The 26,400-nt window shown below is 56.4% G+C and overlaps 11 protein-coding genes across 11 annotated transcripts; 7 read left to right on the forward strand and 4 right to left on the reverse strand.

The window, feature by feature from the left end:
• Positions 1 to 311: 311 nt before the first annotated feature.
• On the reverse strand, positions 312 to 1,224 carry B0H64DRAFT_476537 (uncharacterized protein; the record flags this gene model as incomplete). Its single annotated transcript, XM_062808155.1, has 2 exons — positions 312 to 755; positions 1,215 to 1,224. The coding sequence occupies 2 exons, from the start codon at positions 1,222 to 1,224 to the stop codon at positions 514 to 516; spliced, it is 252 nt and encodes an 83-aa protein (XP_062656419.1). The 3' UTR covers positions 312 to 513.
• A 396-nt stretch (positions 1,225 to 1,620) lies between these two features.
• Positions 1,621 to 3,087, reverse strand: B0H64DRAFT_202991 (nucleotide-diphospho-sugar transferase). The gene is made up of 2 exons (XM_062799289.1): positions 2,780 to 3,087; positions 1,621 to 2,691 (listed from the first exon to the last, which is right to left on the reverse strand). Exons 1-2 carry the CDS (start codon positions 2,883 to 2,885, stop codon positions 1,841 to 1,843), a joined length of 957 nt encoding a protein of 318 aa, XP_062656420.1. The 5' UTR covers positions 2,886 to 3,087; the 3' UTR covers positions 1,621 to 1,840.
• A 141-nt stretch (positions 3,088 to 3,228) lies between these two features.
• B0H64DRAFT_476539 (uncharacterized protein) lies at positions 3,229 to 4,891 on the forward strand (the record flags this gene model as incomplete). Its single annotated transcript, XM_062808156.1, has 3 exons — positions 3,229 to 3,919; positions 4,014 to 4,537; positions 4,622 to 4,891. The coding sequence occupies exons 1-3, from the start codon at positions 3,652 to 3,654 to the stop codon at positions 4,889 to 4,891; spliced, it is 1,062 nt and encodes a 353-aa protein (XP_062656421.1). The 5' UTR covers positions 3,229 to 3,651.
• Positions 4,892 to 5,091: 200 nt separating this feature from the next.
• B0H64DRAFT_203005 (uncharacterized protein) lies at positions 5,092 to 8,109 on the reverse strand. Its single transcript, XM_062799290.1, has 3 exons — positions 7,845 to 8,109; positions 6,430 to 7,786; positions 5,092 to 6,373 (listed from the first exon to the last, which is right to left on the reverse strand). Exons 1-3 carry the CDS (start codon positions 7,971 to 7,973, stop codon positions 5,229 to 5,231), a joined length of 2,631 nt encoding a protein of 876 aa, XP_062656422.1. The 5' UTR covers positions 7,974 to 8,109; the 3' UTR covers positions 5,092 to 5,228.
• Positions 8,110 to 8,819: 710 nt separating this feature from the next.
• B0H64DRAFT_327795 (uncharacterized protein) lies at positions 8,820 to 10,528 on the forward strand (the record flags this gene model as incomplete). Its single annotated transcript, XM_062800804.1, has 3 exons — positions 8,820 to 9,207; positions 9,371 to 10,135; positions 10,194 to 10,528. 3 exons carry the CDS (start codon positions 8,820 to 8,822, stop codon positions 10,526 to 10,528), a joined length of 1,488 nt encoding a protein of 495 aa, XP_062656423.1.
• A 74-nt stretch (positions 10,529 to 10,602) lies between these two features.
• On the reverse strand, positions 10,603 to 11,332 carry B0H64DRAFT_203028 (uncharacterized protein). The gene has a single exon (XM_062799291.1). The coding sequence runs from the start codon at positions 11,198 to 11,200 to the stop codon at positions 10,676 to 10,678; it is 525 nt and encodes a 174-aa protein (XP_062656424.1). The 5' UTR covers positions 11,201 to 11,332; the 3' UTR covers positions 10,603 to 10,675.
• Positions 11,333 to 12,211: 879 nt separating this feature from the next.
• B0H64DRAFT_444226 (uncharacterized protein) lies at positions 12,212 to 14,460 on the forward strand (the record flags this gene model as incomplete). The annotated part of the gene is made up of 3 exons (XM_062806765.1): positions 12,212 to 12,240; positions 13,802 to 13,985; positions 14,044 to 14,460. 3 exons carry the CDS (start codon positions 12,212 to 12,214, stop codon positions 14,458 to 14,460), a joined length of 630 nt encoding a protein of 209 aa, XP_062656425.1.
• Positions 14,461 to 17,596: 3,136 nt separating this feature from the next.
• Positions 17,597 to 18,889, forward strand: B0H64DRAFT_326910 (uncharacterized protein; the record flags this gene model as incomplete). The annotated part of the gene is made up of 2 exons (XM_062800760.1): positions 17,597 to 17,806; positions 17,891 to 18,889. The coding sequence occupies 2 exons, from the start codon at positions 17,597 to 17,599 to the stop codon at positions 18,887 to 18,889; spliced, it is 1,209 nt and encodes a 402-aa protein (XP_062656426.1).
• Positions 18,890 to 19,617: 728 nt separating this feature from the next.
• On the forward strand, positions 19,618 to 21,484 carry B0H64DRAFT_203125 (uncharacterized protein). Its single transcript, XM_062799293.1, has 5 exons — positions 19,618 to 20,201; positions 20,250 to 20,403; positions 20,470 to 20,583; positions 20,653 to 21,210; positions 21,299 to 21,484. The coding sequence occupies exons 1-4, from the start codon at positions 19,774 to 19,776 to the stop codon at positions 21,079 to 21,081; spliced, it is 1,125 nt and encodes a 374-aa protein (XP_062656427.1). The 5' UTR covers positions 19,618 to 19,773; the 3' UTR covers positions 21,082 to 21,210; positions 21,299 to 21,484.
• Position 21,485: 1 nt separating this feature from the next.
• On the forward strand, positions 21,486 to 23,324 carry B0H64DRAFT_203126 (uncharacterized protein). The gene is made up of 2 exons (XM_062799294.1): positions 21,486 to 22,485; positions 22,546 to 23,324. The coding sequence occupies exons 1-2, from the start codon at positions 21,717 to 21,719 to the stop codon at positions 23,064 to 23,066; spliced, it is 1,290 nt and encodes a 429-aa protein (XP_062656428.1). The 5' UTR covers positions 21,486 to 21,716; the 3' UTR covers positions 23,067 to 23,324.
• A 1,607-nt stretch (positions 23,325 to 24,931) lies between these two features.
• On the forward strand, positions 24,932 to 25,637 carry B0H64DRAFT_418823 (uncharacterized protein; the record flags this gene model as incomplete). The annotated part of the gene is made up of 2 exons (XM_062805346.1): positions 24,932 to 24,946; positions 25,170 to 25,637. 2 exons carry the CDS (start codon positions 24,932 to 24,934, stop codon positions 25,635 to 25,637), a joined length of 483 nt encoding a protein of 160 aa, XP_062656429.1.
• Positions 25,638 to 26,400: the final 763 nt, after the last annotated feature.

A 26,400-nucleotide genomic window follows, 5' to 3' on the forward strand; every position in this document is an offset into this window, starting at 1 on the left:
CCATGTGGCGGTTTGGACCTAGCTGTTGCACACCCCGTGTACGTTGCGTACTGTGCAAACATGTGTTGGAAATTGCGAAGAGCAGCGGAAGGGCTGGAAAGGGGAAGAGAGTTGGACCGTAGGTATGCAAGGGATGAAGGGGTAATCCATCGGGACCAGCCGTCTTTACCTCGGAACACTCCGTTCATCCCGATGTGGATCTATACATCCAACTCCAAGAACATATCATTGGAAGGGTGGTCGTCAACACGGTTCTCTCCAGGGCCCTGGATAGACAGGGTTTGCTGACCAGGGACCTTCTCGGCCATTATGTCACAACATTCCAAGTCAAAAGAGTGGAGATACCCCTGAAATTCCATTAATCAAGCACAGCTTAAGCAGTCCCAATTAGCAAGAATCCCTATCTATCCCATCCCGGCACGACCAGCATGCCGCTCTGTCTCTCTGTCCCATCTCCACCCTCAACTCCCAACCAACCCAACCCTACGCCCCCATCTTCATCCATCCCCCAACCTACACATTCGAGCAAGCCACGGTATTCCTATTCTTCACAGCGTGGTGGTAAGGGAACTTGAGCGCGTTCCAGCATAACGCGGCCAGCGAGTTGGGGGTGTAGTGGGTCGGGGACGGGGCCTGGATGGTGAAAGTCCTGGTGCTTTTTGCCGCGTTCTTGGTCTCGGTGTGCGGGATGCCGGCCTTGACGATGGCTTCGCGAACGGACGGGTGGCGGACTGAGTAGGCTTTGACGATGACGGCTATTTTGGTGGGTAGGTAGTTTGTATTAGTTGGTAAGGGAGGTGGTGTTGTGTCCGGATGTGGTTGTGAGTGGAACTGATGTGATGATGCTGATGGTGGTGGGGTAGAGTTGGAGATGCGAGGAGTAATGTTACTATACTACGCGGGCAAGGGTATTGTCGGAGAAAGTATCCGAGAATAAATGTTGAGGGGGCGTCGAGGCGGTTTGGGGTCGCAAGGTGTACTCGGTGAAGGCCCGTTGAACTGGGTGGGCATCGAACAAGATCACGGCACTACTGGATCTCACCAAGTGGTACGAGAAGCACCGCATAACTACCTACCTAGGTAGGTAGAATTTGCTCTTGGGTGAACGAACCGAAATCATATTGGGCCGCCAGCACCAGGCCGAGGCCACTCCAACCGTCATCTCAGGGGTTAGCACTCGGTAACCCCCACCACAATTGCTAAATACTCGGAACCCTGCGCCATGCTTGCGGTCACGAATCATGGAGTGACATGTCAACGCTGGTTGTTTCGCTAGGGTGAAAGTTGTGGCGCAGCAGTTCATCACAGCGATTCAAGGAGAGACCATTTCGCGTGTGATTCTTCGAAGAAAACGGTTCTGGACCTCAAGTCCCAACAGGCTAAGAGTATGGGTACTCTAAAGACATGTATCCAATAATGACACCGTACCAGGACTCCTAGAATTCATTCCTAGAATTCATTCCAATACCCAAGTGGATACTCCTAACTCCAAGTCCAACCCTCCATCCGACCTGACGCCCCTTAGTTATCGATCGCTGAAAGAATTCCCGCCGAACCCTCCTGGCGAACCGTGATATGTTGCATGCGTGTCCACGCAGTCTCCAGTCAGCTTGCTTTGCGTCAAACTGCTCAACTTTGCAACACGTCGTTCTTCCTTGCCTTGTGCCACACGTTTCAAACGGTGTTCCGCCGGGTTCAACTTTTGGTTGACCACATTAGTCCCGTCCCCGCTAAGTATCATCCGGCCTCCCGGAGAAGCGGCCCGATACCCCAACACTGCGAATGTATGCGCATCCATGCTCTCGGTCGTTGTAGCATCATCGCCTACTGCTCACACTTCTCAGCCCGGGTGGCCCGCCCTCCAAGAAGCAATAAACAAATGCTCCACCAAAATCATCGGGTCCCCCTTGTCGTGCGTATGCTCCTGCGGAAGCCACCCAAAGCTGTCCTTCGGTAGAACGAGCACATCCCCAATCAGCCGGGGCTCCGCCAGATCATCCAACTCATCCCCCGTGTGCACCACCCCCGTCACATTGGTGAAATAGTCCATCAACACCTTTGTAAACGCAAACGGCCCCGTCGTCGCCATGACATCCTCAAACGTGACCGCACCCCCAGTCCCCTTATCATGCACCAGCCGCTGCAGATTCCCCGCCACCTGGTCCACCAGCACCCTCACAGCCGGGTGCGCCGGCTTAGCCAGCACCGTATACTGGCATAACTGCACCGAGTACGGCGAGCCCGGCCAGATGGGCTTCTTATGATGATCATTCTCGATGCCCACCACCAAATTCACACGGTCACGGTACCGCTCGGGCACCCACTCGGCGACGGGGCGGTGCGGGTAGACGTCGATGTCGGCCCAGACGCCGCCCTCGCGCAGCAGGATGAGGTAGCGGAGGAAGTCGGCCTTGAGGATGGTGTCACTCAGGGCGGTAAAGACATCGACGAGCGCCGGGTCTGTCTTCGCGAAGCGCTCCCCCACGTACGCATCGATGTTGCCGTCTGTGATGCGCTCGTACCGCCAGGTCGGGTTGACGACCCGCCACTGGTGCGGGAAGCCGACTGTGCGTTCGGTTGGGTCCTCTGAGTCGTCCTTCCAGCTCTGCCAGATCTTGGTGGGGAAGGACTGCTTGAGGAGGGAGGATGGGGTTGCCACTCTGTTGGTGTTGGGGCGGCGGAGAATGCTCCCTGTTGCGCGAGTGTTAGCTTTAGGGGGGATGTGATGAAATGCGCGAGAGGATCGCGAGAAAGCTCCGGATGGAGGAATCTAACATACCATCGCCGAGATTGTTGTACGAGTAGTGTCCCGCTATCAACAGGAGTAATGTGAAGGCTGCCAGCAGCGGGAACAAGCATTTCTTGGGCATCGATGTCGACAACATGGTGATCGATAAGCCCGCGATGCGGGCTGGTAATGTGAGCGCACACGCGAGTGTGTGAGGTGGTTGCGACGAGCGGTGCTAAGGAGGACGGCTGAGAGCGCTTTTGAGATGGAAAGGAGAGGATTGTCGACGTCACGTCAGGAAGATGATGTTGGGAGCTGAACCAACATCAAGGAGACAACCAATGGAGCGCCGATTGCTGTCGGACGCGCCGGATAGGCTCCGGAGAATGCGCGAGCCAATTGTCAGGAGTTATTTGACGCTCCTTTGGGGCTGGAGCTGGGGTGTCACCGCCGAAGCCAATGACGGAGACGCCTGACTTCAGGGGAGCATATCTGGAACCAACAGTCCAGAAGCAACCAAAGACATTCGGCCGTCTAATTGCTCATGCACGTTTTGAGCGCCGGGACCAAACTGTCGGGTCCGGAAGAATAACACCAAGACCCTCCGGGACCAGTAACCGAGACAACGGCTGGACAGCATCATGACCCCTTTCCCACGTATTCACAGTTTACCGCCAGTATGGATATCCGACCCTCATTAAGCGCCCAAAACGGCTCAACTCGCTTGACCGCTTGCATTCGATGAGGTTTGATTACTGTCGTTGGCCGTCGCCTCCCAGTGACTGGCCGACGATAACAACAGCATCCTCGCCGTCTTCGGGGCCAGTTGCTCGCGTTGTCGCTCTTCTCTTCTTGACTTTCTCTAGACTTGCGCATTGGGCCACCCACCAGAGACACAGTGCCACGAGCTCTCGCAACTCAAAATGAGGGCACTAACTTTGGCCATCATCTCACTCCTCTTCCTTGCCCACTTATGCTTGGCACAGAAGCAGTGTTACTACCCAAACGGCCAGATCGCAGTGAACGATTCACCATGCGATCCCGATGCGGACGATAGCCCATGTTGTGCCGGCGGGCAAGGCACCACCTGCTTGTCCAACAAGCTCTGCCGTGGGCCAGACGGGAACACCGTCCGAGGCTCTTGTACAGATAAGAGATGGGACTCCCCCGACTGCGCCCTATTCTGTCTTAGTAAGTCAACTTTCTCTTTCTTTAAGCCCTCAACTCCCGATACCCAAGCAGACACCACACCCAACCCACCCCTGCTAACTGCCCCCCTCTCCAGCGGCCAACACAGGCGGAACCGACCTCATCTCCTGTGCCAACGTAACCGGCTCCGACACGACCTACTGCTGCGACAACCACCGAGCCTACTGCTGCGACTCGGGCGTCGCCCGCTTCGAAGTCCTCCCCCCCAAGCCCCAAATCCTCGCCAACTGGGACGACCGCGCCTCCGCCTTCCTCCCGTTCAAACAAACCACCTCCAGCTCCACCTCCTCTAAATCCACATCCACATCCACACGCCCTCCAACCAACTCATCCACCCCACCCCCCTACCCAACCGCATCAACCCCCACCAGCAACACCCAACTCCCGGGAACATCCGCCGACCCGATCGCGGCCCCCACACTTCCCCTCGCCGCACAAGCAGGCATCGGAGCCGGCGCGGGGGTCCTGGCCATCGCGCTCGCGGCCGTGGCATACCTGGTGTTCAAGCTGCGCAGGAACAAATGGGCGCTGCAGGCCGAGAAGCAGAGGGATCAGAGGCTAGGGGGGGATCAGCATCGGGGGTTTGGACCCGGGCCTAGGGTAGGAGGGGTAGGAGGGATAGGAGGGGTAGGGGTAGGAGGAGGGGGAGGAGGGGTTGGGGGTGTGGGGTATGACCCCCGCGAGTACAAGTACAAGGCTGATGGCGGTATGGGTGGTGTGGGTGGTAACGGGGGTGGTGCGGCGGCGTGGTATCACCCGCCTGCGTATGGCGAGCAGCAGCAGCAGCCGTATCAGGGGGGTGTGGGGCTCGGGGTGGTGCCGCGGCAGGAGCTGGATGCGTGGCCGAATGCTGGGTATGGGCAGCAGCCGCAGGGTCAGGCGCATGGGCAGGGGTATGTGGCGAGGTTTGAGCTGCCTTCGACGCCTGGGAGGGGGCCGGGGAGGGCGTTTTAGGGCGAGGTGGGGGAGGGAGCGGTGGTGGGAGTCGGTGATGTGTTTTGATGCGGTGGATGTATAAAGTTGGCTGACGTTTTGTTCGGGCGGGCGTTCCGTGGCGTATTTGCGAGCGTTTAAACATGTCAGGTTGTGTTGTAGAGGCCGCAGGGTATGGGAGGGAGCGAAGACGAAAGGTGTATAGTAGTAGCATTGTTGCCATGCCTGTCAAATAATTGCGATCCGTTCACAACATTGCGTTCAATCGTACACCATGCCACCTCCACCCCCCTCTTTCCCCTTTGTAGCGCCGTAGACATCCGGTTCTCCGAGTCATGCCCCAGGAGACCCCCGCAACTCACTCGTAATTACAATACTCCGGCCAAGCAAAAGGATTGCCCGGGTCTAAAATACTGCTGAAGGAGCAATCAACCGACTGAGCAAACCGCGGGTCCCACGACCGAAACAGAGCGTCGTCGTCAACCAAGAAGTCTTCGAGGCTGCCATCCGACAGTCCCGCCAGCGGCGGCGTGTCGTGGGGACCCGACTGGGTTAGCAAATCCCCCGGTAAGGGAATGGGGTCGTCTGGCTGGTTGCAGTGGTGAATGAGGGGGACTTCTGGCTGTTGAGTCGTGTTTGGTCGGGGGATGTTGTCATTGGGTGGTGCGGAACATGGTTGGCCAGTGGGTAAGTTGCTGTTGTGATTGTCGGCAGTCCAGGCGGTAGTCCAAGTGAGGGGCAGAGATTGTGGTTGTTGTCTCTCAGTGAGACATGAAGCTGCAGGTGAGGGCAGAGGTGCCCGAAGACTGGTTGATGGTCCTAGGGTTATGTTCGGGGCACCCTGGGCTTGAGTCGTTTGGCTCGGTTCAGGGGACATAACTGGACTAGAAGGCGCTCCAGGAGGAGTAGTGCTGCTACTAGGTGTCGGCGCAGGATTTGCCACAGGGGGTTGCGTGACATCTTCACCTCGAACACCACCGAGACCTCCGGTCGATGCCTCTTGGTCTTCCGCTCCACGAAGCTCTCCATTTCGTCCTCCCTTGGCTCCAGAGGCTTCGGCGGTTTTCTTCGCACGTTTTCTGTTCCTCTTCAAAATCTCACTGCGATCCAGCTTCAACATGACAGCTTGTCCAAGTTGTCCGTTGATCCGGGCACTGCTCCATATGGCGCCTAATTCCTGCACCACAGGAAGCACCTTTTTGAAGTCGGCGCCACCCCTGGTCCGAAACACGGGAAGCTGGCTGAAGCGCCACTTACGGTACGCCACACTTAGAGACAGCGTTATGGCGTACGGTACAAAGGGCATTGGGCTGAGTTTGTAATCCTTGATAATGTCGAGAATTCGATCGGAGGAATGTGATCTGCGGGCATTCATGCCGCTGGGCGGTAAATGCTGCGTAGGCGGCCCCTGGGGGGTGTCGCATTCTGGAGCCGTTCGAAAACGGTGCCGAGGCATGCGGACCGAGAGGACGCCGATGGCATGGTAGAGTACTTCGAGTGTGACTAGGGTCTTGTTGTTAGCCCCGCGGACTCGATACTTTATGAGACATAACACTTACCAAGGAGGATTTCCGGTTCACACTGCGCCCCAGCTTCAATGGCCATGCGCTCGAAGACGGGTATGTCGACACAGCTAAACTTGGGTCGCGGTCGGTACATCTCGATTACTTGATCGAGAACAAGGATCAGAGATATGAAGAGCCTGAAGATAGGCGAGTCCTCGGGGTGTGGACGAGGGACCTGTATCAAGTCGACGTTATGAAACATGAGTGGCCGCGCAGATATGGCGCCCACCAGTCGGTCGAGGGCATATAAGCACTTGAAGAGCCTCCTCCCTCGTCCTTCTACGCTGCCTTCGGCGGCGGCGCTCGCCAGAATCCCTTGATGCACGCCATGGGTATGTACCATGCTGACAAGCTTGGCGTACAAGGTCAATGGTTCGAACCTCTCAGTGGGGCTCGCCGGCTGCCAGTAAAAGCAGGTCAGAGCCATGACTTGAATTTGGTCGGTGAGGGGAATTTGGCGGCTCTCTTGTAGCTCGACAAGGCGTTTATTGATGAAGCTGGCCATCTCTCGCGAATATTCGTCGAAGGATACCACGCGCTGCGTTTTCGATCCTTGCGCAAAAGACTTGAAAGTTAACAGGCTGCGAGCATCTGGGTCGGTGGCTGCGGCGAGGCAAATGGATCCTTGGATGAGCTCTCGCAAGCCGGTTTCTTTCGGCAGGTCCACAACACAGGAAGTTTCGTAAATGGGAAAGATGGGCTGGATCTTAAGCAGATACACGTCTCTCAAGGCTCGCCATTCCGTGTCCGAGGGCATCACCTTGTCGGCGAGCCCGCGGTTGACGAGGGTTTGGGCGATGGCTGCGAATTTGGCCGTGTCCTGCACGTGTATCGTGAGGCTCGTGCCATCTTCGCGCGGGACTGAGAAAAACGGGCCGGATGCTTCTTCGACTAGTTGAGGGCTACCGGTGCATGCCGTGGAGTGCCGCCGGGTCGGTGGCCCTCTACTAGTAGGCCCTCGAGGAGAGGTTGGCGGCAAGAAGCCAAGCACCTGATGCTCCGGATCTTCATCTGCTGGCGGGGGTTTCCTGGATGGGGCCATGGTGGCTTCGATGAGGATGCCTTCGGGGTTGAGATCTCCGAGGAATGGCGGCGCCGGGGACATCGGCCGGGGCTGCTGCGTCTGGTCCTCCTCAGGGCTGCTACTAGCCGCCGTGTCTGAGGCATGATGGAAGAAGCGGAGCAGTTGGGCGGCGGCATCGGACGTGTCCCTATCGGTAGCAGCGGTATGGCGTTGGACTTTGCTCCGTCGTTCCCCGCCGTTGATGGTAACGCCATGGCTTGGTTCCTGGTCGGGGTCGTCTGTTGGTAGAGTGTCTGTGATGGAATCTTCAACATGGCGACAGCGTTTCTGAAATGGTCAGTTAAGTTGTCATCTATTGTGATTGAGTTTCGACGATTCAAATTACCTTCCGCTTCCGACATGGGAGACATGCTTGATGGACTTGCTTGCGCTTCACGGGCAGTCCGATGGCATCGTGCCCCACAAATTTGACAATGTGCCCACCTCCCGGTTTGACAGGGCCGGTAGCTGCCATGCTGAGTATGGGGGGAGTGAGAGGCACGAAGTCGGACAATGGATTGCTAACGGGCTAACTCGCAGCGCCGTGCAGTTGTGGAAGGCGGTTTTGCGGCCGCCAGGTGCCGTCTCGCGATCCGAATGAGATCACTTTTTGTCTTTCGCGTGTCGATGAAAGCCGAAAATCGATGAATTGTTGTGGGCCAGTGGGGCAGGTGGGACAAATCAGAGTGGGGCCAAACAGCGGGCTTGCCCTTTCTGGCTACTCCGCCTCCCACTCGCTCCTTCTGTTCAAGCCCTTGAAACCTCGCTTTCAATGCGGAGGAACCTGGAGTCGCGGAAGGCGTGGGAAATGGGGCGGAAGGGACTTTGTTGATGGCAATAGGGCCGAAATAAGAACCCTTCTTGGGCCTTTCCATACTTTGCCTTCTCCCCATTGCGGGGCTCGATCGAACGCAGCTTCCCAGACCTTGCACTAAGCTCGGGAAGAATGACGTCGATCTCGTTGCATGCTTCCCGATTTGGCACTTCCGCTTGAAGGTGTTAGCGGACAGAGAATAACTTCGCCTTTGGAAACGGTTATTCGGCTTTAATCGGTGCCTTCCTCAAGTGCAATATGCATCATATAAAGCCTCCATGAACGAGGAATGAGTTGGCCATGCATTCTTCAGCTAGCCCATCGGCACGCCATACCATCAACAGTAAACAGTGAACTTTTTCAGCGTCCATTTCCAACCCATCGTCTTGTTTTTCCCTTTCTCCAGTCATAATGCTTTCCAGGTCACTCCGCAGTGCTAGGTGCGGTTCGACCAACCCAACATGCACACGCCAACTCTCACGGCACCACCCTCGCCATGCAACCTCCATGGCCTCGATGAACTCACCCGCTGGGAAGGCCGAGGGGGATATCTCTGACACATTCGCCTCGCTCTCGGGGAAGAAAGCCCAGCCCCTCCCAGATCGGTTCCGCGAGCTCAAGCTGCGCTTAGTGGACGGCCATGAAGATGCCGTCATAGCGAGTTGGAAACGCCTCCTCAGCACGCTCAAAAGAGAAAATGAGATAATCGCCCGTACCGGGCCGGCTATCGTTCCCGAGGTCCGATTCAGCCATCTCCACGACGACCTGCAGAGCCTCAAGCCCGAGATCCAAAAACGTGGTGTGGCCGTTATCCGGGGCGTGATTCCCGAAGACGAGGCCCGGTCCTACAAGTTTGAGATTGAGGAATACGCCCGCCAGAACCCGCAAACCCGCGGTAGGTACATACCTACATACAGTCTCCCCCCCACCCCTATCTCCCTCCATTCGACCCCCCTCACACCTTCCTCCTGTCCTACCCCCTCCCCCACCCCTCATTCCCTACCTCCCACCTCCCTCTCACACACCACACCCCACACCAACTAACACCCCAACCCAAGGCTTCCCCCCCACCAACCCGCAAATCCTCGAGCTCTACTGGTCCCCCGCCCAACTCCGCGCCCGCAGCCACCCGTCCCTCCTCACAACCCAGCGCGCCCTCATGACATCCCTCTGGCACACGGGCTCAGACCACTCCACGCCACTCTCCCTGCACACGCCCCTCAGCTACGCCGACCGCCTGCGCATCCGCCAACCCGGCGACGCACACTTCGCCTTGGGTCCCCACCAGGACGCGGGCAGTGTTGAAAGGTGGGAGGAGGGGGGGTATGGGCGGGGCGGGGTTTATGAGGCTGTGTGGAGGGGGGCGTGGGATGGTGCTGCTGGGGATGGTGAAGGGGGTGGGTTTGATGCGTATGATGCGGCGGGACGGGTGGGGGCGGTGACGGATTTGTATAGCGGGCTGGGGGCGTGCAGTATGTTTCGGATGTTTCAGGGGTGGTTGGCGATGAGCGAGAGCGGGCCGTTGCGGGGGACGTTGTTGGTGAACCCGCTGGTGAGGGAGACGGGGGTGTACGCGCTGCTGAGGCCGTTCTTTAGGGCGCGGAGGGGGCTGAAGGAGGTGGGCGGGGATAGGGGCAGGTATTTGGAGGAGAGGAATTGGGAGTTTACTGCGGGGGGTAGGATGGATAGTGAGCTCCAGGGCGCGATGCCGGGGTGTGCGCAGGAGTTTCCCGAGGGGGCGCACCCGCATCTGGAGCTGGATAGGACGATGGTGCATGTGCCTGAGGTCAGGCCGGGGGATTATGTGGTTTGGCATTGCGATTGTGAGTATCCCCTTGTGGTGTACGGAGAGCGAGGGAGATGATACTGACGTGGGTGTAGCGATCCATGCTGTCGACAAGAAGCACAACGGCACGGCCGACTCTAGCGTCCTATACATTCCGGTGTGCCCGACCACCAAGGCCAGCGCCGAGTACGTGGTTCGGCAACGGGCCGCGTTCCGAGACGGCACCCCGGGCCCGGACTTCCCAGGTGGTGAGGGCGAGTCGAAGCACATCGGGCGGGCGACCGAGGAGTATGTCAAGAAGTACTGCGACCCCGCCGGTGTCCAGTCCATGGGCCTCGACAAGCTCGCCACGGTAGAGGCAGATACCCCCGGCGGCAAGGCCGTGGTTGCGGAGGCCAACAGAATCCTGGGGTTTGAGCGATGTGACTGACAATCAACTTGAAGTTCCACGACAAAAACACAAGAATTTTAATGCGACGATGTAAAAATACGAATTATATTGCTCTCCAGGTCCTATTTCCCACCTAGCTAAGCATGCATTCTTTTCTCCATTCCACCTACTCGTTCTTCACCCACCCTACTTCGGCACCGGGAACCAGCCCGCCGTATAGTGGGTCAAAAAGTCCTTCTTGCCCAGGTCGAGTCCCTTCATCCGCAGGATGTCGTACGCGGTGGTCAAGTGGAACATGGTGTTCGGCATGCCGTAGCCGAGCACATACTCCTGCACGGTGACGTCGACGGGGTCGAAGGGGCCGATCTTGAGGCTGACCTTCGCGCGCTGGGCGCCGTCGACGTCGGCGCGCGAGACCGTCTTGAGCAGGTCGAGGGTCTTCTGGACGCGGGCGACGAGCTGCTCGAGGGTCGTCTCGTTATCCTCCCACACCTCGAGCTCGCGGCCCGTCAGGCGCTCGACGTACTTCTTGGCGAAGTTGCTCACGATGAGGACCTGCTGGCTGAAGGGTAGCATGTCCTCGATGAGGCGGCATGACGCCAGGGTTTCGGCCTCGGCGTGGGCCTGGGCCTTCTTCATGATGTCGAGGAGAGTGAGGAGGGCGTTGGTGCTCACGCCGATGGAGGCATCGTAGAGAGAGATGGTGGCCATTTTAGCGGTTGATTTGGAGGTTGGAGATGCTCTTTGCGTTGTCTTCTTTGCTCTTTGGCTGGAGGATGTTGAATGATGTTGGATGATGCTGAGCTTGTGTCAGGTCGCTTGAACGGGCGGGGGAAGGTGGGTACTTATGTGCGGGCGCTTCAACACAGAGGAAGGAGCTTCCCTCGATTCTCCAGTTAATCTTTGCGAAAAGTGTCCGACGCAACTATTGGACCCCCTCCGCTAATACACGGGGCGCGGTTGCTTGACCCGCCTTCACGGCCGAGACCAACCAATCCTCACCACTTCCCCTCCCGCGAACGTCACGTCGCTCACCGCGGCTCTAATTAATAATCGGACGCGGCTCTCGGGCTCCGCACCAGCGCAACATACGGGTCCCGGAACAGTGGATCGCGGGTGCGGCGTAACTCGTACATAACGCGTGCGGCGGCAGCTGACAAATTCATGCTTCTGGGAGCCGGGGGCCACCGAGTCTCTACACCATAATCCCGGCCGCTGAGAAATCCAAAATGATTCCATTCGATCGTCGGATTGGTACAGGCAACCGTTTGGTTGCTTTTTGACCTCCCCACTTGTGCCGCGGGAATGCGGAGATTGGGAAGCGGACCAACCCCGTGAGCCCCAAAGGACTCGGGAGATTTTGTCGTACGTCCGGCGGGGAGCCATCTGCGTGGCGGTGAGGGGCTGGGGAGGGGTAACAGTGAACAAATGTCCCGATTAGTAGGGCAGCAGTTTAGCTGCAGTCTAGGTGGGCCGTAGGGTCGCAGGCTTGGACATAGGGTGTGGGATGCACTGAACAAGATGTAGGAAGTCGAGATGATGTTGAGATAGACTTTCTGTAGTCGCGGGTAAGGCCGCCGCAGTGGAGAGATGCCGAGGGCGCCATGTCGATGGATGCGGGGCCCCAGAGCCCGCGAAGCCAATTGTCGAAGGAAAACAGGATGGTCGCAGTCAGGGTCACAATTGCGCCATCAGACAAAGGGTGGAGGGCCATGCTGATTCATGGCCGGGGCGCCACCCGCCGACGCCATGTATGTTCCGACAGCAGCCACACGCTCATAGGTAGCGTGTTGTCTTGACTCTTAAGAGAGAACTAACAAATTGTAAAATATCGGCTGCAAATTTGGATTCGCATTGTTAGTTTCTAGCCTTATTTCTTGATGTACATGATGGGGCCATGGCGACCTCGAGCTAGAGTAGCTACGACGTTGCCTATCTAGGTAAGTTTCTAAATTTGCGTTCTTCAGGGGCTGGGTGCGAAGTTGTGTCGTTGAGTTGAGAATGTGTTGGGTTTCTTCTAAGTTATTCAAACGGGTAGCCGTATCCTAAGAACGTTGCTTCAAAGCTCTGGGTACTCGTAGGGTCTTGTGCAATATGAATATGAGTAAGGACGGGAGAGTGGAAAGGTTTGAAGTTCTAAAGCCAAACGTAGTGGAGATTGAAGAGCTATTCATACTCCTTTCCCCTCGGCCTGAAAGTCACTGGGCTCACGAATGATGTGTTTGTTTATTTGTCCATCCAACTTGCCATTACACGCTGAGCATACCCGGTTGTCCATTCCGTGCCCCTGAGGTTCGCTGGCAACAGCACCCGTCTAATAACTCGTCAATATTAACCTGAGGTTTTTGTACTCCCCCCCAACATCAACCACAAGCTCTGGGTTAGTTTCAGACGAAAGCCAAAATTGAAGAGTTCGGATGGAAAAGGTGTGTCTTTATTCATGCGAGCTCAATGCAGGAGAGTGGTAAATTACAGACTGTCCAATTGTACCCTAGGTGAGCATGTCCAGTTCCTTTTGTTCGGCGGACCGCAAGGCGTCAACCCTCAAACAAGGTAGGTAAGGCAGACGGCACAATACCAGTCGGCAACTCAAAAGTCCTCAGGAAACACCACACATCAAAGGCCAAGGTCACGCCAACCGACAACGAGCGACAGGCATTCGAGATCCCTACAGAAGCAGCTCAGCAAAACCATGTATTTGACCCATTGGGACAAGACACGTACGCCCTTCCTCAAGATCGACGCATCAAAGAAAGGTATCGGGGTTATGGTATTTCATTTGGAGGGAGACAACTGGGACGGAGCCAGAATCCCACTGAACCGAATCCAGCCCATCCTATACCTGAGCCGCCGATTGACAGTCTCGGAACGACACCAGTACTTTCCCACCGAGCTGGAGGTAGCTAGGCTAGTCTGGGCATGTCGAAAGTTGCGCACATGGATCCAATCTTCCGAACGCCCAGTCGTTGTACCTACTGCCCATTAACGGAGGTACATACCTAGGTAGGCCGCAGATCACAGTGTACACAAGATAGGCACCCAGCATCGAGTTAAGTGGTTGGTCACTAGGTACCTAGGGAACGCGCCGGCCACAAAAAGGAGCCGAAAAAAAGGAAAAGGAAAAAAGGGGAAAAAAAGAAAAGAAAACCAATTCCAAACTATCCTTGACCGTTCACACATTCAACACTATGACTAACAACAAATGAGCTGAGCTATATAATATGGCTACCATCGGGGGGCTGTTGACTATAGGTAGCTCTGGGGCTATATTCACCTTTGCCGACCCGGCCAGGTATCTAAACTGCCCTTCAGCGAGGCTGTCCCGACCGCCGACGTGGAGATCGAGAAGCGCATCTACAGGTGGGTGGGCAGACACCCCAATATCGTCCACTCCGTTGGCATCGACGAAGGAGGCATCCACCTAGAGCGGGCCAAGGACGACAGCCTCAGCCAATACTTCAAAGAGGGCGGCACCTCGACTAGAGGAGCGTGTCCGGTGGGCACGGGACCTCGCCAGGGTGATCGGGTATCTACACGAATACTACGTTCGGCAGGTTGATATCGGCGGCCAAAATATACTGCTCGACGCAGGCAGAACTATCAAGGTCTGTGGCTTCGCTGGCTCATCTATCGACGACATCCCCCATACTGTTGTTGCCCAAGACGGTTTCCGCCATCCCGACGACGACGAGGCGATGGGCGACACCCTCCGGGCCGAGATACACGCTCTTGGATTCACCATATTTGAGATCATGACCTCGACGTGCCCGCACTGGTGCGAGGAAGAAGAGACCGGAATGGCACTCGACTTGATGCGCAAGGACGTGTACTGCGATATTGATGGTGTGGTACTCGGGTGTGTCATCTCGGCATGTTGGGAAGGAAACTACGTCTCTGCAGAGGAAGTCGCCGAGGGTATTGAGGTAGAGCTACAGAGATGTGGTTCTGAATATAGTCACTATGGGCATTGACGGAGGTATGCCAGAGTAGGGCCATTACTACATACCTTGGGTACTGTCAGATCCGCGGTCAACTAGTGGCCGTTCACCCCTGTAATACCTACCAAACCCCCCCCCCCCCAACGCCTTGTTCCCCTTCTCGGTCACATATCGCACCTCATAGCACTTAGCACGACCGTTTGTTCCCCTTTGTCCCTGAGGCATCGCATTGTAGGGGGTTAGCTTCAGCGTCGAGTTGTCCGGCAGTGGTCCCTGCCGCAGGGACCGGAATTTCATCACTTCGAGCTGATCTCCCCCTTAGAAGTCTCCCCCTTGCATTTCTCCACGCGCTCTTCCCTGAGATTCTCCCTCCCTCACTCAATTTGGGCACCATTTTGCCTGTTGCACTTCTGTATCTACACTCCGTAACCTGTTCAAGCAACCCGGCCGTCGAGAGCAACCTTCCGGCTTCTTTTCCGGTTGTATTCAAAATCTGCAAAGGTCCTTGGAAAGAACCAATCCCATGACGCTGCTTGGGAGAGTATAGCTGTGGAATGATTTCGACGTTGGTACGGAAAATGGGCCGACGTGTCAGGCGAATTTCAGCCGAGGAATTTAAATGCTCTTCGCTTGCGGCATCACACTCGGGCGCGCGTTGCCTTACCCACGGCATGCAGGTTCCTCGCGGTAGACGCACGTCATTGACACTCCGCCTCATGACAAATGCTCGAGCAGCAAGTCCAGAACGTCGGTTACGTTGCCGACATGTCGCGAATTTGTGCGTACCAGAGCAGGCCTCATAGGGTCATTGCATGGTTCCGAAAGCGAGGTCCTTGGCCGGAACGGGACCATCCCGAAGCCTTTCGCTCCGCCAGCCGCATAGGCCGGCTCGGAGATTGGGCGGGCGTTGAGCTTTGGCGAGCTTTGGCGAGCTTCGTCAAATGCATGCGTGATTCGGGACATGACTGAACGCACCACTCTAAGTCTTTTTGCGATGTGTATAAAAAGGGCGTTCATTTCCCTTTTTGTCCCGCAGCCTAGCAATCGGGTACGGTTCCTGTGGTTGCATGCATGTCACTGTCACGTCCAGCGGGAAACGTTGGTTGTCGTCCCCAAACACAATTCGTTCCCCCCAGCGAGGACCGACCCTCAACGCTCGGACTGCGACCCGAGGTCTCGAAAAACAAAGCCAAGCGTTTTTACGCTCGAGAGGGCTTCGAAGACCGTTCTTGGCCGACCATCCCGCAGTAACAAGCCCGAGAGGATGCGTCGTTAGACTTGGCCCTAGTGGAGCTAGAACAGCGCGGAATCAACGGTCGCAAGCCGTAGCGTGCCAATGCTCGGAGAGAAGTCTTGTGTTGGCGCAGAGAGACGAGGCAAGGCGGGCACGGGCCGCCCAGGTGTGCCGGAGAGTTGTCCGAAGAGGGAAAGGTGACGGAGAGGGAAACGGGATGGAGGGGCTGACCGACGGGCCCAATTGCCTGTTCCTGCTTTGGTTTCGAATCTATCTGACCTGCATGCAGTACGCAGAACGCAGGTGATGGATGCGGTGAGAACTTTCGTCAGTGATTTCCTGATTCGTAAAAGCCCTCCCGTGTCTCTCTAGACTTCTTCCGCTCAACGGTGAGGAGACATGGACGCCACCTTCAAAGCGTACATGAACCTTGTGGTCCGTGTCCTGCTGGTAGTGTGCGCTCGGGGCTGATGACGGGCGGGATGCGATGAGGGCTGTGACCCCGACGTTGTGTGTGGCCGCCTGTGGCCAGGGGCCGGCATGGACAAGGGGTGTGGTGACAGGGGGCAACATCCTGTCCTCGATTCTGCACATTCTGGAATCAGCGTGGTAGCGTGGTTCATCCGATCAGATCGCGACCAACAGATCTTCAGCAAGGAGGGTTCTGATAGGATAGGAAAAAATCAGCATTTAAACGTGAACTCCCAAAAACAGATCAGCGATATCCATACTGTTCTGGGTGGTCCCCAGATCGATCTGCGCTTCAACTGGGATCAGGGGTAAGCTGGATGACATGAGAAGCGACGGAACCATCGTGTCAAACAAGGAGCTAGGGGGAGTGAGGGGGAAGATTTGCGCCAGGGCCTCGCGCCTTGCCTGGTTGGGAGACGTCGCCGCAACTTTATTTGCAACCACAACCTTTTTGACATGTTTTCGAGTTTTGTCCAAGCTCAAGCTCTTCCGCTTGCAGCTCTGCCGTCCCGTGTGCTGCGGGAGTGAGAGTTGGGCCGGCTCGCTTGCGCGGCTTCATGGCGAGAAACTGCCGTCAGGGATCTGCAGGCGCAGATTACGGTCTGCTCTTCTGCAATATAATCTCTATTGAACCGCCATCTGCCGGCCGCCTGGGTCAAAGCTTGTGGCTCCCACACCCGAGGTTCCCGTCTGCTCGTGCCGACTCTTGCCTGCGCCTGTGCCGGCCTCAAAGTTCTCTTGCCTGTGCAGGAAACGCCATCGCGACGCCCCCTGCAGCTTCGGTAACGATAAGCACTAACATCACGCGTCTTGCAAGCAGTGCAGATGCAAGTTCGGCTGGTCACCAACAGCCAAGCGAACCCCTTGACGGCCGGGATCCTGGCATCTTGGTTCCGGCCCGCAGAAGGGCTCGATGCCCCGACCATTCAGTGGCAAGTTTCCAGGCGAGACTGCAGCTCGCCAAGTCGAGCGTTCTCCTCAGGGGAGGGCGGGATTTTGACAGTTTGACAGCCCGCGCCCGTGCGCATCTGCACCCGAGCCAAAGATGCCGCTCGCTTGGTACGGAGTAGCTTCCTGGATACGGTGACGGGGGGTCGGGCTGTTCTTGGTGCTTTCAACCGGGGGATCCGACCGCCCGCGAAACTTGGGAAATTTCGCTTTCGTTGGCGCGAAACACATGCAGAACAGAAGCGACTTTCCTCTTTTCTTCGACTCAAACCATGTCGAGAGTTGAGCCTGGGGAAGGCCCCTGCGATCCGAGGTGACAATGGACCACAACAAACTGGATCCAGACCGTCCCCTCGGAGCCAGGACTTCCAGATCATAAAGAAGCACCCTACCCCAGATCCCAGATCTTCGTTTCCAACCCCGCTTGTCTTGCTTTTTTGACACCCACTGTTCCACAACATCGACATGTCAAGCGCCACGACGGCGCCGGACCCGGCCGCAACCGGAGCACCGCCAATGGGCCCCGGCGGCCCCGGCTCCAACGGCACGGCGGTACTCCCGGGCGTCCCCATCTCCGACAGGGCGGCCTACCTCGCCCAGGTCTACATCGGTGTCAGCTCAGTACTGCTCCTTTTCTGCGTCATCGCCTTCTTCACCCGGATCTACCAAAGGATACGGCCGGTATGGAAGGCCGGGCTGGATGACTACTTTATCGTGGCCGGCTTTGTACGTTTACTCTCCCCTTTGGCACACCCCATTGCCCCTGAAATCCGAGTCTCCAACTCAGCTAACGGCCCACTCCCTGACCAGGCCCTCACGGTCGCCGACTACGCAATGCTCATGCCGATGATGGTCCCGCAACCAGGGTTCATGCCGTTCGACAAGGCAGCCGAGGCCGGCAAGAACTCGTGGCTGGCCATCGCGGTGTGGGGCCTGTCCATGACGTGCATCAAGGTGTCGATCGCGCTCACGCTGCTGCGGATCCAGGGCAAGGAGCGCGGCTGGCGCATCTTCCTGTACGCCATCATGGGCGTGCAGGTGGTGTACGGGATTGGCAACACGCTCTTCAACCTGGTGATCGCGTGCCAGCCGCTCGAGGCGGCGTGGAACCCCTTCGTACCCGGCGCGCGCTGCGTGTCGTACGAGGTCATGCGCGGCGTCTCCAACCTCGGCAGCTCCATCAACATCACCACCGACGTGCTGCTGTCGCTGTCGCCGGCGACCTTCCTGCGCAAGCTGAACCGCCCCATGCGCGAGCGCATCTTTGTGTGCGTGCTCATGGGCATGGGCCTGTTCGCCAGCGTGTTCAGCATCGTCAAGACGGTCATCATCAAGGACTGGGGCGACCCGATGGCGGCCGGCGACTTCTGGGCCATGGGCGTCTCCATCAGCACCTTCACCGTGCTGGAGCAGCTGCTCGGCGTGCTCGCCGCCTGCGTGCCGGCCATGAAGGGCATCTTCCAGCGCTGCCTGGGCGCCGTGGGCGTGTCGCTGACGGAGAACAAGTCGCAGGCCCAGCGGTCCGGGTACTACATCGGGCGGGGCGGCACGGGGACCGGGGGGATGAGCCGCACGGGCGGCATGGACCCGACGGAGACGTACAGGAGCCAGAAGGGGGAAGGCTACCGGCCAGACCAGCGCTTCTCGCGGCGGGGGAAGGAGATGGATGATGACGAGACGTGTATTGACTTGCCGGACTTGAGCAGGCCCGAGTCGACCAAGTCTGCCGGGGATCGGTCGTTGAGCCATTCCGGGCAGGGGGATTCCAGGGGACATTCGGTCGAGCAGTTACCTGCGCATGCTGTATGATATTGACAACACTTTTATGTTAATGTTGAATTTCATGGTTCATGGTTCATGCCGTAATCTTCAGACCCAAGGCCCTGGAAGCGGGAGCCGCCGTGATTGAAGAGGAATCGGTAGGTAGATTGCTGTGCCGTCCCGCGCGCGGGAAGTCTTGCAGCCTGGTTGTGCCGAACGTTGGACATGGTCTTAACAGGTCTTGTATAAGAGGAATCATGCCATGAAGGGGCCGTTGGTGGAGATTTACCTCGCTACCTACCTAGGTGCCTATCTTGACAAGACGTCTTTGGGACTCAAGTCTCCACCTGAGAGTTTTCCTCTTCGATGGCGGCGAGCCGTGAGAACGCCGTCGACCCCGTCGCGACAGGGCCATGTGCATGCAGCCCCAGCACTGCGCCCCGATTATTGAGAGACTGAACGAATTAAAAGTGCGAACAGCAGCTGTCAGCTTGAGATCGCCCTCATTACTCATCCATCGCCAAAACAAAGCCGAACCCCAAGTGCAGATGTCGACAAAACCTCGACTGTAAGAACGAAAGAAAGGCTGGTCGGAAGTTTGCTCGATCTCTTGCATCATTTCGTTTTGCTTGCTTTCTTCTTTTTCGAAGTTCAGCTTCTTTTGGCCAAAGGGTGCCTCATTACCAATATTTGTCAGCCCGAGCCCGCAGCATCAATTGGGTCGCGAGGAGGCGACAGGAAGGCGCGGCGGTGCTGGATTTTAATTTCTAGCTTCAGCAACGGTCGCTCCCGATAATAGTCACAAGCGCGTGACCCCCATACCAGCACACACCCTTTGTCGACGAGAAGCGTGGGATACTCGGCAAACAATCGGACAGTATCTTTGGAGCCTCGCTGGCCGGCAGCGCCAGGCCGCCGTTCCGAACGGCGCAATGGATCCAATCACCGGAATTGGAGCAGCTGCGTCCATCGTCCAGCTCCTCGCATTATGTGCCAAGTCGGCAAAAGCAGCAAAGGAACTCTGGGAATCGTACACCGATGCCCCTGAGGAGCTCCGACAGCTTGCTGGAAAGATGGAATTCTTGAAGTTTTTGCTCCAGCAGATCGAGGCGTTCGGTGGTCATCTGGCGACTGAGAATCTCGATCATTTGCTACCCGCCGTTCACCGCACCATCATCATGGCGGCACTCGAGGGCCGAGCAGCCCAGCTAGAGCGGCTCCGTAGTCTACAGCGAGACCACCACACTTTCAGATCTAGAATGCGGTGGGCTGTATTGGACAAGTCTAAGGCCGGGAAAGTCCTCAAGGCCGTCACCGACCTAGAGCATGGCCTGAGTACATGCCTCGTCATCGTTCAGACGTGAGCCCGTACAGTCTCATTAATCTTGCTTTTCTGACCCCATGGTAGCCGCCTTCAGACACTCAACCAATCCTCCATGTACCAAGTCATGGCTGCACAGACTGCCATGTTGCCGGCGCTGAAAGCCGCGTCACTTCAGATCCAGTCCAGCATCCAGAGTTCCTCTGATGCGTATGATACGACGCGTGAAAAGATTGAAGAAGCAAGTACTTTACACCTGGCCTCTATCATTGGAAGATTACGAGAAACTAACTGTACTAATTGCCAGACTTCGGCCCTCGTGCGGAAAGATATTCATGTGCTCCAAGACAGGCAACTCCAGGGTCTTGACCAAAACGCGACAACGCTCAAGGCCATCCTCCAGACTGTTACTGAACTGAAGGTGACCACTTGACAACTGCACTGATGGCTCCATCGACAAGTTGACTTTGCTAACCGAAGCCGTAGGTAGTCGACCACCACGACTGCCACGGAGTACAGGAAAGGGAATATTGACTCGGAGGGATCCGTGCCATACCACTATCCACCACGACAGGGAGGTCTGGGAAATCATCAGTTTGACATCGAAAGGATAACGCAGGACAACAATACAAACCGGGTCGTGGCTCAGCACTCATGGACATACCGCTGGACCGACGACTACTCCCGTTCGCCACCCGTATCTGGTAGCGAAGGCTCACCACGAATTCGAAGCGTCGCAGCGGCCGCTGAGTTCGAATCAAAGGCCTACCGAAAAAAGCTGCGCGCCAGAGTCCGCGTTTGGTTTGGTCTTTTCGGCCCAAGAGTTGCCGAGTTCGAGTTTGCCGTCCATATTCGGTCCAAAGCTTGGTTGTCACCAACCGTGGAGGTTGCAGTGAGATCAGTTAACATAAGGCCCTGAACTCTGCTATCTTTAACGCTTGTCAAGCCTTCGATCTAAATCGCGTCAAGGAACTATTGGAGAGCGGTGCAGCAAGCATTAACGACGTGGCTGACTCTGACAATGATCAACAAAGCATCCTTGATGTCAGTTAGCATTCACCCCTTGCCACTCCATTTTTGACATTTTCCGATTATCCAAGAGGGTATCAACAGTTGAATTGACAATGTTTCGATAGTATGCGGTCGGACTATCGTTATATTACGATGATACTTACCTACGGTGGCCGGTGCTTGATGAACGCGACCCCAGCCAACTTATTCGATACCTCCTAGATATTGGTTGTGATCCCAACTATGGCAGCTTGTGAGTTCTCAACCAAACTTCGAGTTTGACTTGGTGGGAAAGCGGGGGCTTGCTAAAACGTAAGGAACTTGAAATTTAGTCCCCTCTTATCCACTGCCCTCTACGAGGGTAAGTTGGACTCGGCTCGGCTCCTACTCAGAGCTGGCGCCGACTTGTACACTGACACGGACAACCTGCCCGGCTCCTTTCTCTCTGACAGCAGCGAAAAGAAGTTCAGAGCTGGAGTCGACTTCCTCAGAGGGGAAGACTATTGGGCTTGGACCGATGAGGCAACGGCTAACGATAAGAGAATGACTTCCCGATCCGCGCGGTATAATGTATTGACATCAGCAAGCGCGGTGGGAAGTCTGGAATACGTTATGATTGCCATCGACGTTCTCGGTTTTTCGCAATCACGGTTCCCTCCAGCTCTCACTGACGCCGCCACAAACGGGAGACTTGAAGTTGTGTCAATGCTCCACAAACTCGGGGGCGAAACGAACCCAGACGTCCAAACAAGAGCCGCTCGCGCCTTAGATCCTCTCATTATTTGTGCAGCAAGGGTGACGGAAAGAGCTACAATTCACTACCTACTCTTCAAAGGGGCAACCTTAATCCGTCATGAAGAAGCCGACTTTTTGTGGCGCTCCCTGTGGTTAGGCATGGACAGGCGCTTGCTAGGAGATGAATGGATCTTCCAAGAAATAGAAGGCATCCTTTGGCACGTCCTTCTACATACCGAGGAAGTTGAAACGACCAACCCCTACCTTCCTCGCCGATGTCCCCGCTCGCCGTTAGATTGGATAACGCATGGCAATGTCGCCCAACTTTGGAGTTTTACTGATCGTTCTTTCCTGGTGCACGGTGGCGGAGTCGACGCATGGAATTCGGACCCGAGTCCGTTACCGCGGTGGATAGCGTGGTCTGCAGAGGAGATGAACGCATGCCTAGACGACCCCGAGAAAACGTTGGCGCCTTTTATGACCTGGTCCGCGACGGGTGTGGTTAGCAAATACGTAAAAGCGGTTGACGGAAATGCGAAGGCGACTCAGTCCAGCCCTGATGAAGAAGAATTACCAGGTTCGTTTGCCCAAAAGCCAATTCCGTCTTTCGGTATGGCGCTAAGCTCAGACGTGCCAGATGTCCTTTGTCGTCGGGGGCTCCTCCTTAACAGAGCCGCGTGGTCAAATCGCTTTCCGGGAGCCCTGTTGACGGAACGACGATTGTCTGCAGAAGAAATGGAATCCCCGTTCTTACCACATACTCTACGAGTCGTCGCCGATGGCCGCGACGGAATACCCTTCGAGAACACGAGCATGTTCCGCCAGACGATCGCCACCGATGAGGGGAGACGTCACATGTCCACGTTTCCCCTAGTCCGAGCCCTCTGCAACGCTTTCCAGCTTGCTGGCTATCGAGCGGAGATGGATGATGATGGGGACATCTGGTTCGACGTGGACGACGGTGATCCTTACTATGATGCCAGAGAGTATCAACCGGGGCCGGGTGAGGACGACGGGGCCGTGGCAAACTGCCCAATTTGCCAGGACCCGGAGAAGCATGGGCTGGGGTATATCCTTCGCCGGGCCGAAGCAGGGGAGAAGTATGTCGACGAGTTTAGGGCGAGAAGGAGGGAAAAGGGAGAGGCTGGCCGTTTGTAGGCTTAGTGTGTTGGTAGTTCAATTGGAGTGATGGTGGCCCCGACAACCAAGACACCGACATATGCGGATGCGGTTGATCTAGTTCAGGAGGGGAAACGCACACGACGGGGTCCCGAGTCGGCAGCCCGGCAACCCGACATCGACGCCACGCTAACGGAGCAGCACCACGAATGCCCCACTGGGCGACGTGACTGACGGAACGTGGTCAACACGCATGAAGTTACAGGCCTCTCTTGTTGGACCCCCTCAAGAGAATACGAGACCTAACTACACGCTTGCCTCCGAGGTCCATGGTCCAACCTGCATGACCAATGCGTCGGACAAATGAGAACGGAACTCTAACACACTAGGAGGAGACCTACGCCCTCGTTAACTCTTCGCTGTCATTCTTGAGCCATCGAGTCAGATAATGCGCGGCGTATCCAACGCAATCATCCGACCAACGCGGCTATGATCAACGAGAAATTCGGGGGTTGTAAAAGCCCGTGACCGGATAGAGGTCCTGTTTGCGTTACCATGCCCTCAGATTTTGTTATGGTCTGTTTGGTGACTACATTCTGGTCGAAACGAAACTACTGGTCATTTGCCTGGTCTTCGTGCGCAGCTGTGATTCAGACCACGGAAATGATAACGTCACGCAGGCTGGGGTTCACTCGTCCTTGTATGTACACCATCAAGAACTAAGCCAGCTCTACCCTCTACCGCAGATCCCCCGACTGGCAATAGTCGTCAAATCATACCTCGCAACTGTTTGTGAAAGTTAAAATCCTGGAACCCTCTGCGCCCGTGACCTATTACTGCAGAAGAAATCTTCAGGATTGTGTCTCATGAATCCTTGGAGGATTATCTCACGAGTCGTTCATTGGTTGGGTGCAAGAGATGTCTCTCGGGTTGCGGAGAACGGATAAGTCGGGATCGCGGACTGCGCACCAGACTGGTCAACACGAGTAAGGAGAGCCTCCACTCCGAGTCGCCTTTCGACCGTTTTCGGATCTCGGGCTTTGTCGTTCGAAGCGGTGTGAATGTTGCGGGGACGGAAACCATTGATGGCGAACGGGGCCATCGGAGTTGAGAGCTGCGCCGACGGCTGGAATCAATTCTTTGTCGTCCTTACCAAATAACGTGGCTGGCTGTCTTCGGCTCCTTTGGGCTCCGGTCAGCATCAATCACGATCTCGCTCTAATCTGGGCTCTGTTGCTTGAGACATGGCTTTAGAATTTCAGCCCAAATCCCCGCGAGATGTTGGCGAAGGAACGGCAACAAGGTCTGCGTTGTCCAAGATCGAGTTCGAGTTCAAGTCCATGTTGGCGGACATGTTCGGTTCTTCAACCTTGCCATTGGTCACGATCCCGCGGAGTCAGACTCCGCCCCCGCCATGTCAGCCACGGACCAAGAAGTTGTGGAGCGGGTCTGATGATTCCCGCTTTCCAAAGGCTCGGGCTGGGAGCCAAGAACAGGGAGCCTAAAAATAACCCTGGCTCGTATTCGATGGCTGTCAAGGGCTGACGCCTGCACGTTGGCCCGGGTATTATGCAGTCAGTGTGCTCGACTTCGTGTCCTGGACGCCATCGCGAACTGGGATCCCCCTCTTCCATCTGATAGGACCCAGCAGTCTTGTGGTTACGTACGGGGCTGTACATGGGCCAATGGCGCCGGACCGGAACAACATGCCCAACAGCAAGTCTCAACGCCTCTTCCCACGCCCGGCACTGCCTGGGACGTCCGAACTTTCTAGCTGCTGATGCTCGTGTTACCCAAGTCAGTCTCGTCTTTTGTTCCCGATATGGGACTTTCGTGGCGTTGACTCTCTCGTATCGTCCCCAGTCGCGGGATCGGTGGAGAGACGTGGAGGGACGAGGGGCATCATGGCGAAGCTACCGGTGAGGACCTGCCATGTGGACTTTGCCCGAAATGGCGCGGAGGAGGTCTCGTGGTGCAAATGATCTGAGAGCCCGAGATGTGAAGCCTGGTGAGGTTCGGGTATAAGATCACTCGAGGTTCAACCCATATTCTCTCCTTTTGGCTCACCATCACAACATCCAACATTCACATCACAACATCTTCTCAACACCACACTACCTACTACTCTACAATATCCCACAGTCTACCAAGACCACCCAACAACCACAACTCAAAATGAAGTTCATCACTGCCGCCCTTGTCCTCGCCGCCTCGGCCGTTGCTGCTCCCTCTGAGAAGCGCGGCGAGGCCTGCACCTTCGGCACCTACCGGTGCACCACCCCCAACACCGGCATCGAGATCTGCAACGTCTCGAACCAGTGGCAGCTCGTCGGTCCCTGCCTCGATGGCGCCACCTGCGAGGATCTCGACCAGAACGGCTTCGAGCTCCCCTTCTGCACCCACTCCGAGGCCAAGGTCAAGGCCCGCAACGGCCGCCCCGGCCAGAGCCCCGGCGAGAAGTGCCAGACCGCCGGCAAGTACGACTGCTTCGGCCCGTACGCCATCCAGGTCTGCAACACCCAAAACATCCTCGAGTTCGTCGGCAGCTGCCACGAGCGCACACACTGCTCCTACCTCAACGGCATCCCCTACTGCGTTGACAGCGTCTAAGCTGAGCGTTCGGGCTGCACTCGGCTTGCACTCGGGACGACATTTACGACATGATACGGATCGGGCACTTTGGGATGATGGGATGCATGGAACATGGATGAACGGAACATGGGACATGGAGCATGGCTGGGTTTCACTTCGTACCACTCCTTTCGGGCATAGCTTCTTGTTTTCATAATTGGGATTGGGGTTCATAGTGGTTACGGGTATAGACAGCTTGACAGCATAATAAAACACTCGACCTTGTGTCTACATAAACACTCATACCTTCTCCATGCCTGATCTCTAGTTGCACCGTCTTACCACACCTCCACTTCCACACTCACCTCGGTGTAGCCATTCCTGCGCACCACCCTTTCCCCAAGAGCACTGAAGAGCCCGAACTCTCCAATGGCACTCCGCTCGCCCTGCCAGTGCGAGCTGGTGAATGGGTGGAGAGCTTTTGAAACCCGACGTTTGACCACGCCCTCCCATGGCTTCACACCAACTCCCTTTCTTGGCTTCTCTAGGCCATCCTACCATACTTCCACACTTGTCTCCGCACCCACACTCCTCGGCCCCCTCATCAACCCCAACATCACCTCCTTGACGACTCCCAATTCATCCGCCTTTTGGACAAATAAAATGTTCAAGGCCAACTTAGCGCGTTGGGTAGGGTACTAGTAAGTATCGCTTCTTATAGGAGACGTTCTTCGATTCTTTTGTTTCATGTACTTTTAAAGATCACGCTTGGCGTGGCGAAACAGTCACATATACCTCAAAG

This window comes from Chaetomium fimeti, assembly GCF_033439085.1.
Source record: "Chaetomium fimeti strain CBS 168.71 chromosome Unknown B0H64scaffold_6, whole genome shotgun sequence".
Lineage (NCBI taxonomy): Eukaryota > Fungi > Ascomycota > Sordariomycetes > Sordariales > Chaetomiaceae > Chaetomium > Chaetomium fimeti.

Coding starts and splice junctions, on each gene's coding strand:
- B0H64DRAFT_203126 (XM_062799294.1), top strand. CDS start 21,717: ATGACTTCCCGATCCGCGCGGTATAATGTATTGACATCAGCAAGCGCG. Junction 22,486..22,545: donor TGATGAAGAAGAATTACCAG/GTTCGTTTGCCC, acceptor CAGACGTGCCAG/ATGTCCTTTGTCGTCGGGGG.
- B0H64DRAFT_203125 (XM_062799293.1), top strand. CDS start 19,774: ATGGATCCAATCACCGGAATTGGAGCAGCTGCGTCCATCGTCCAGCTC. Junction 20,404..20,469: donor CGCGTGAAAAGATTGAAGAA/GCAAGTACTTTA, acceptor ACTAATTGCCAG/ACTTCGGCCCTCGTGCGGAA. Junction 20,584..20,652: donor AGACTGTTACTGAACTGAAG/GTGACCACTTGA, acceptor AGCCGTAGGTAG/TCGACCACCACGACTGCCAC.
- B0H64DRAFT_203005 (XM_062799290.1), bottom strand. CDS start 7,973: ATGGCAGCTACCGGCCCTGTCAAACCGGGAGGTGGGCACATTGTCAAA. Junction 7,787..7,844: donor TCCCATGTCGGAAGCGGAAG/GTAATTTGAATC, acceptor TGACCATTTCAG/AAACGCTGTCGCCATGTTGA. Junction 6,374..6,429: donor TGAACCGGAAATCCTCCTTG/GTAAGTGTTATG, acceptor ACAAGACCCTAG/TCACACTCGAAGTACTCTAC.
- B0H64DRAFT_203028 (XM_062799291.1), bottom strand. CDS start 11,200: ATGGCCACCATCTCTCTCTACGATGCCTCCATCGGCGTGAGCACCAAC.
- B0H64DRAFT_202991 (XM_062799289.1), bottom strand. CDS start 2,885: ATGTTGTCGACATCGATGCCCAAGAAATGCTTGTTCCCGCTGCTGGCA. Junction 2,692..2,779: donor GTACAACAATCTCGGCGATG/GTATGTTAGATT, acceptor CTCGCGCAACAG/GGAGCATTCTCCGCCGCCCC.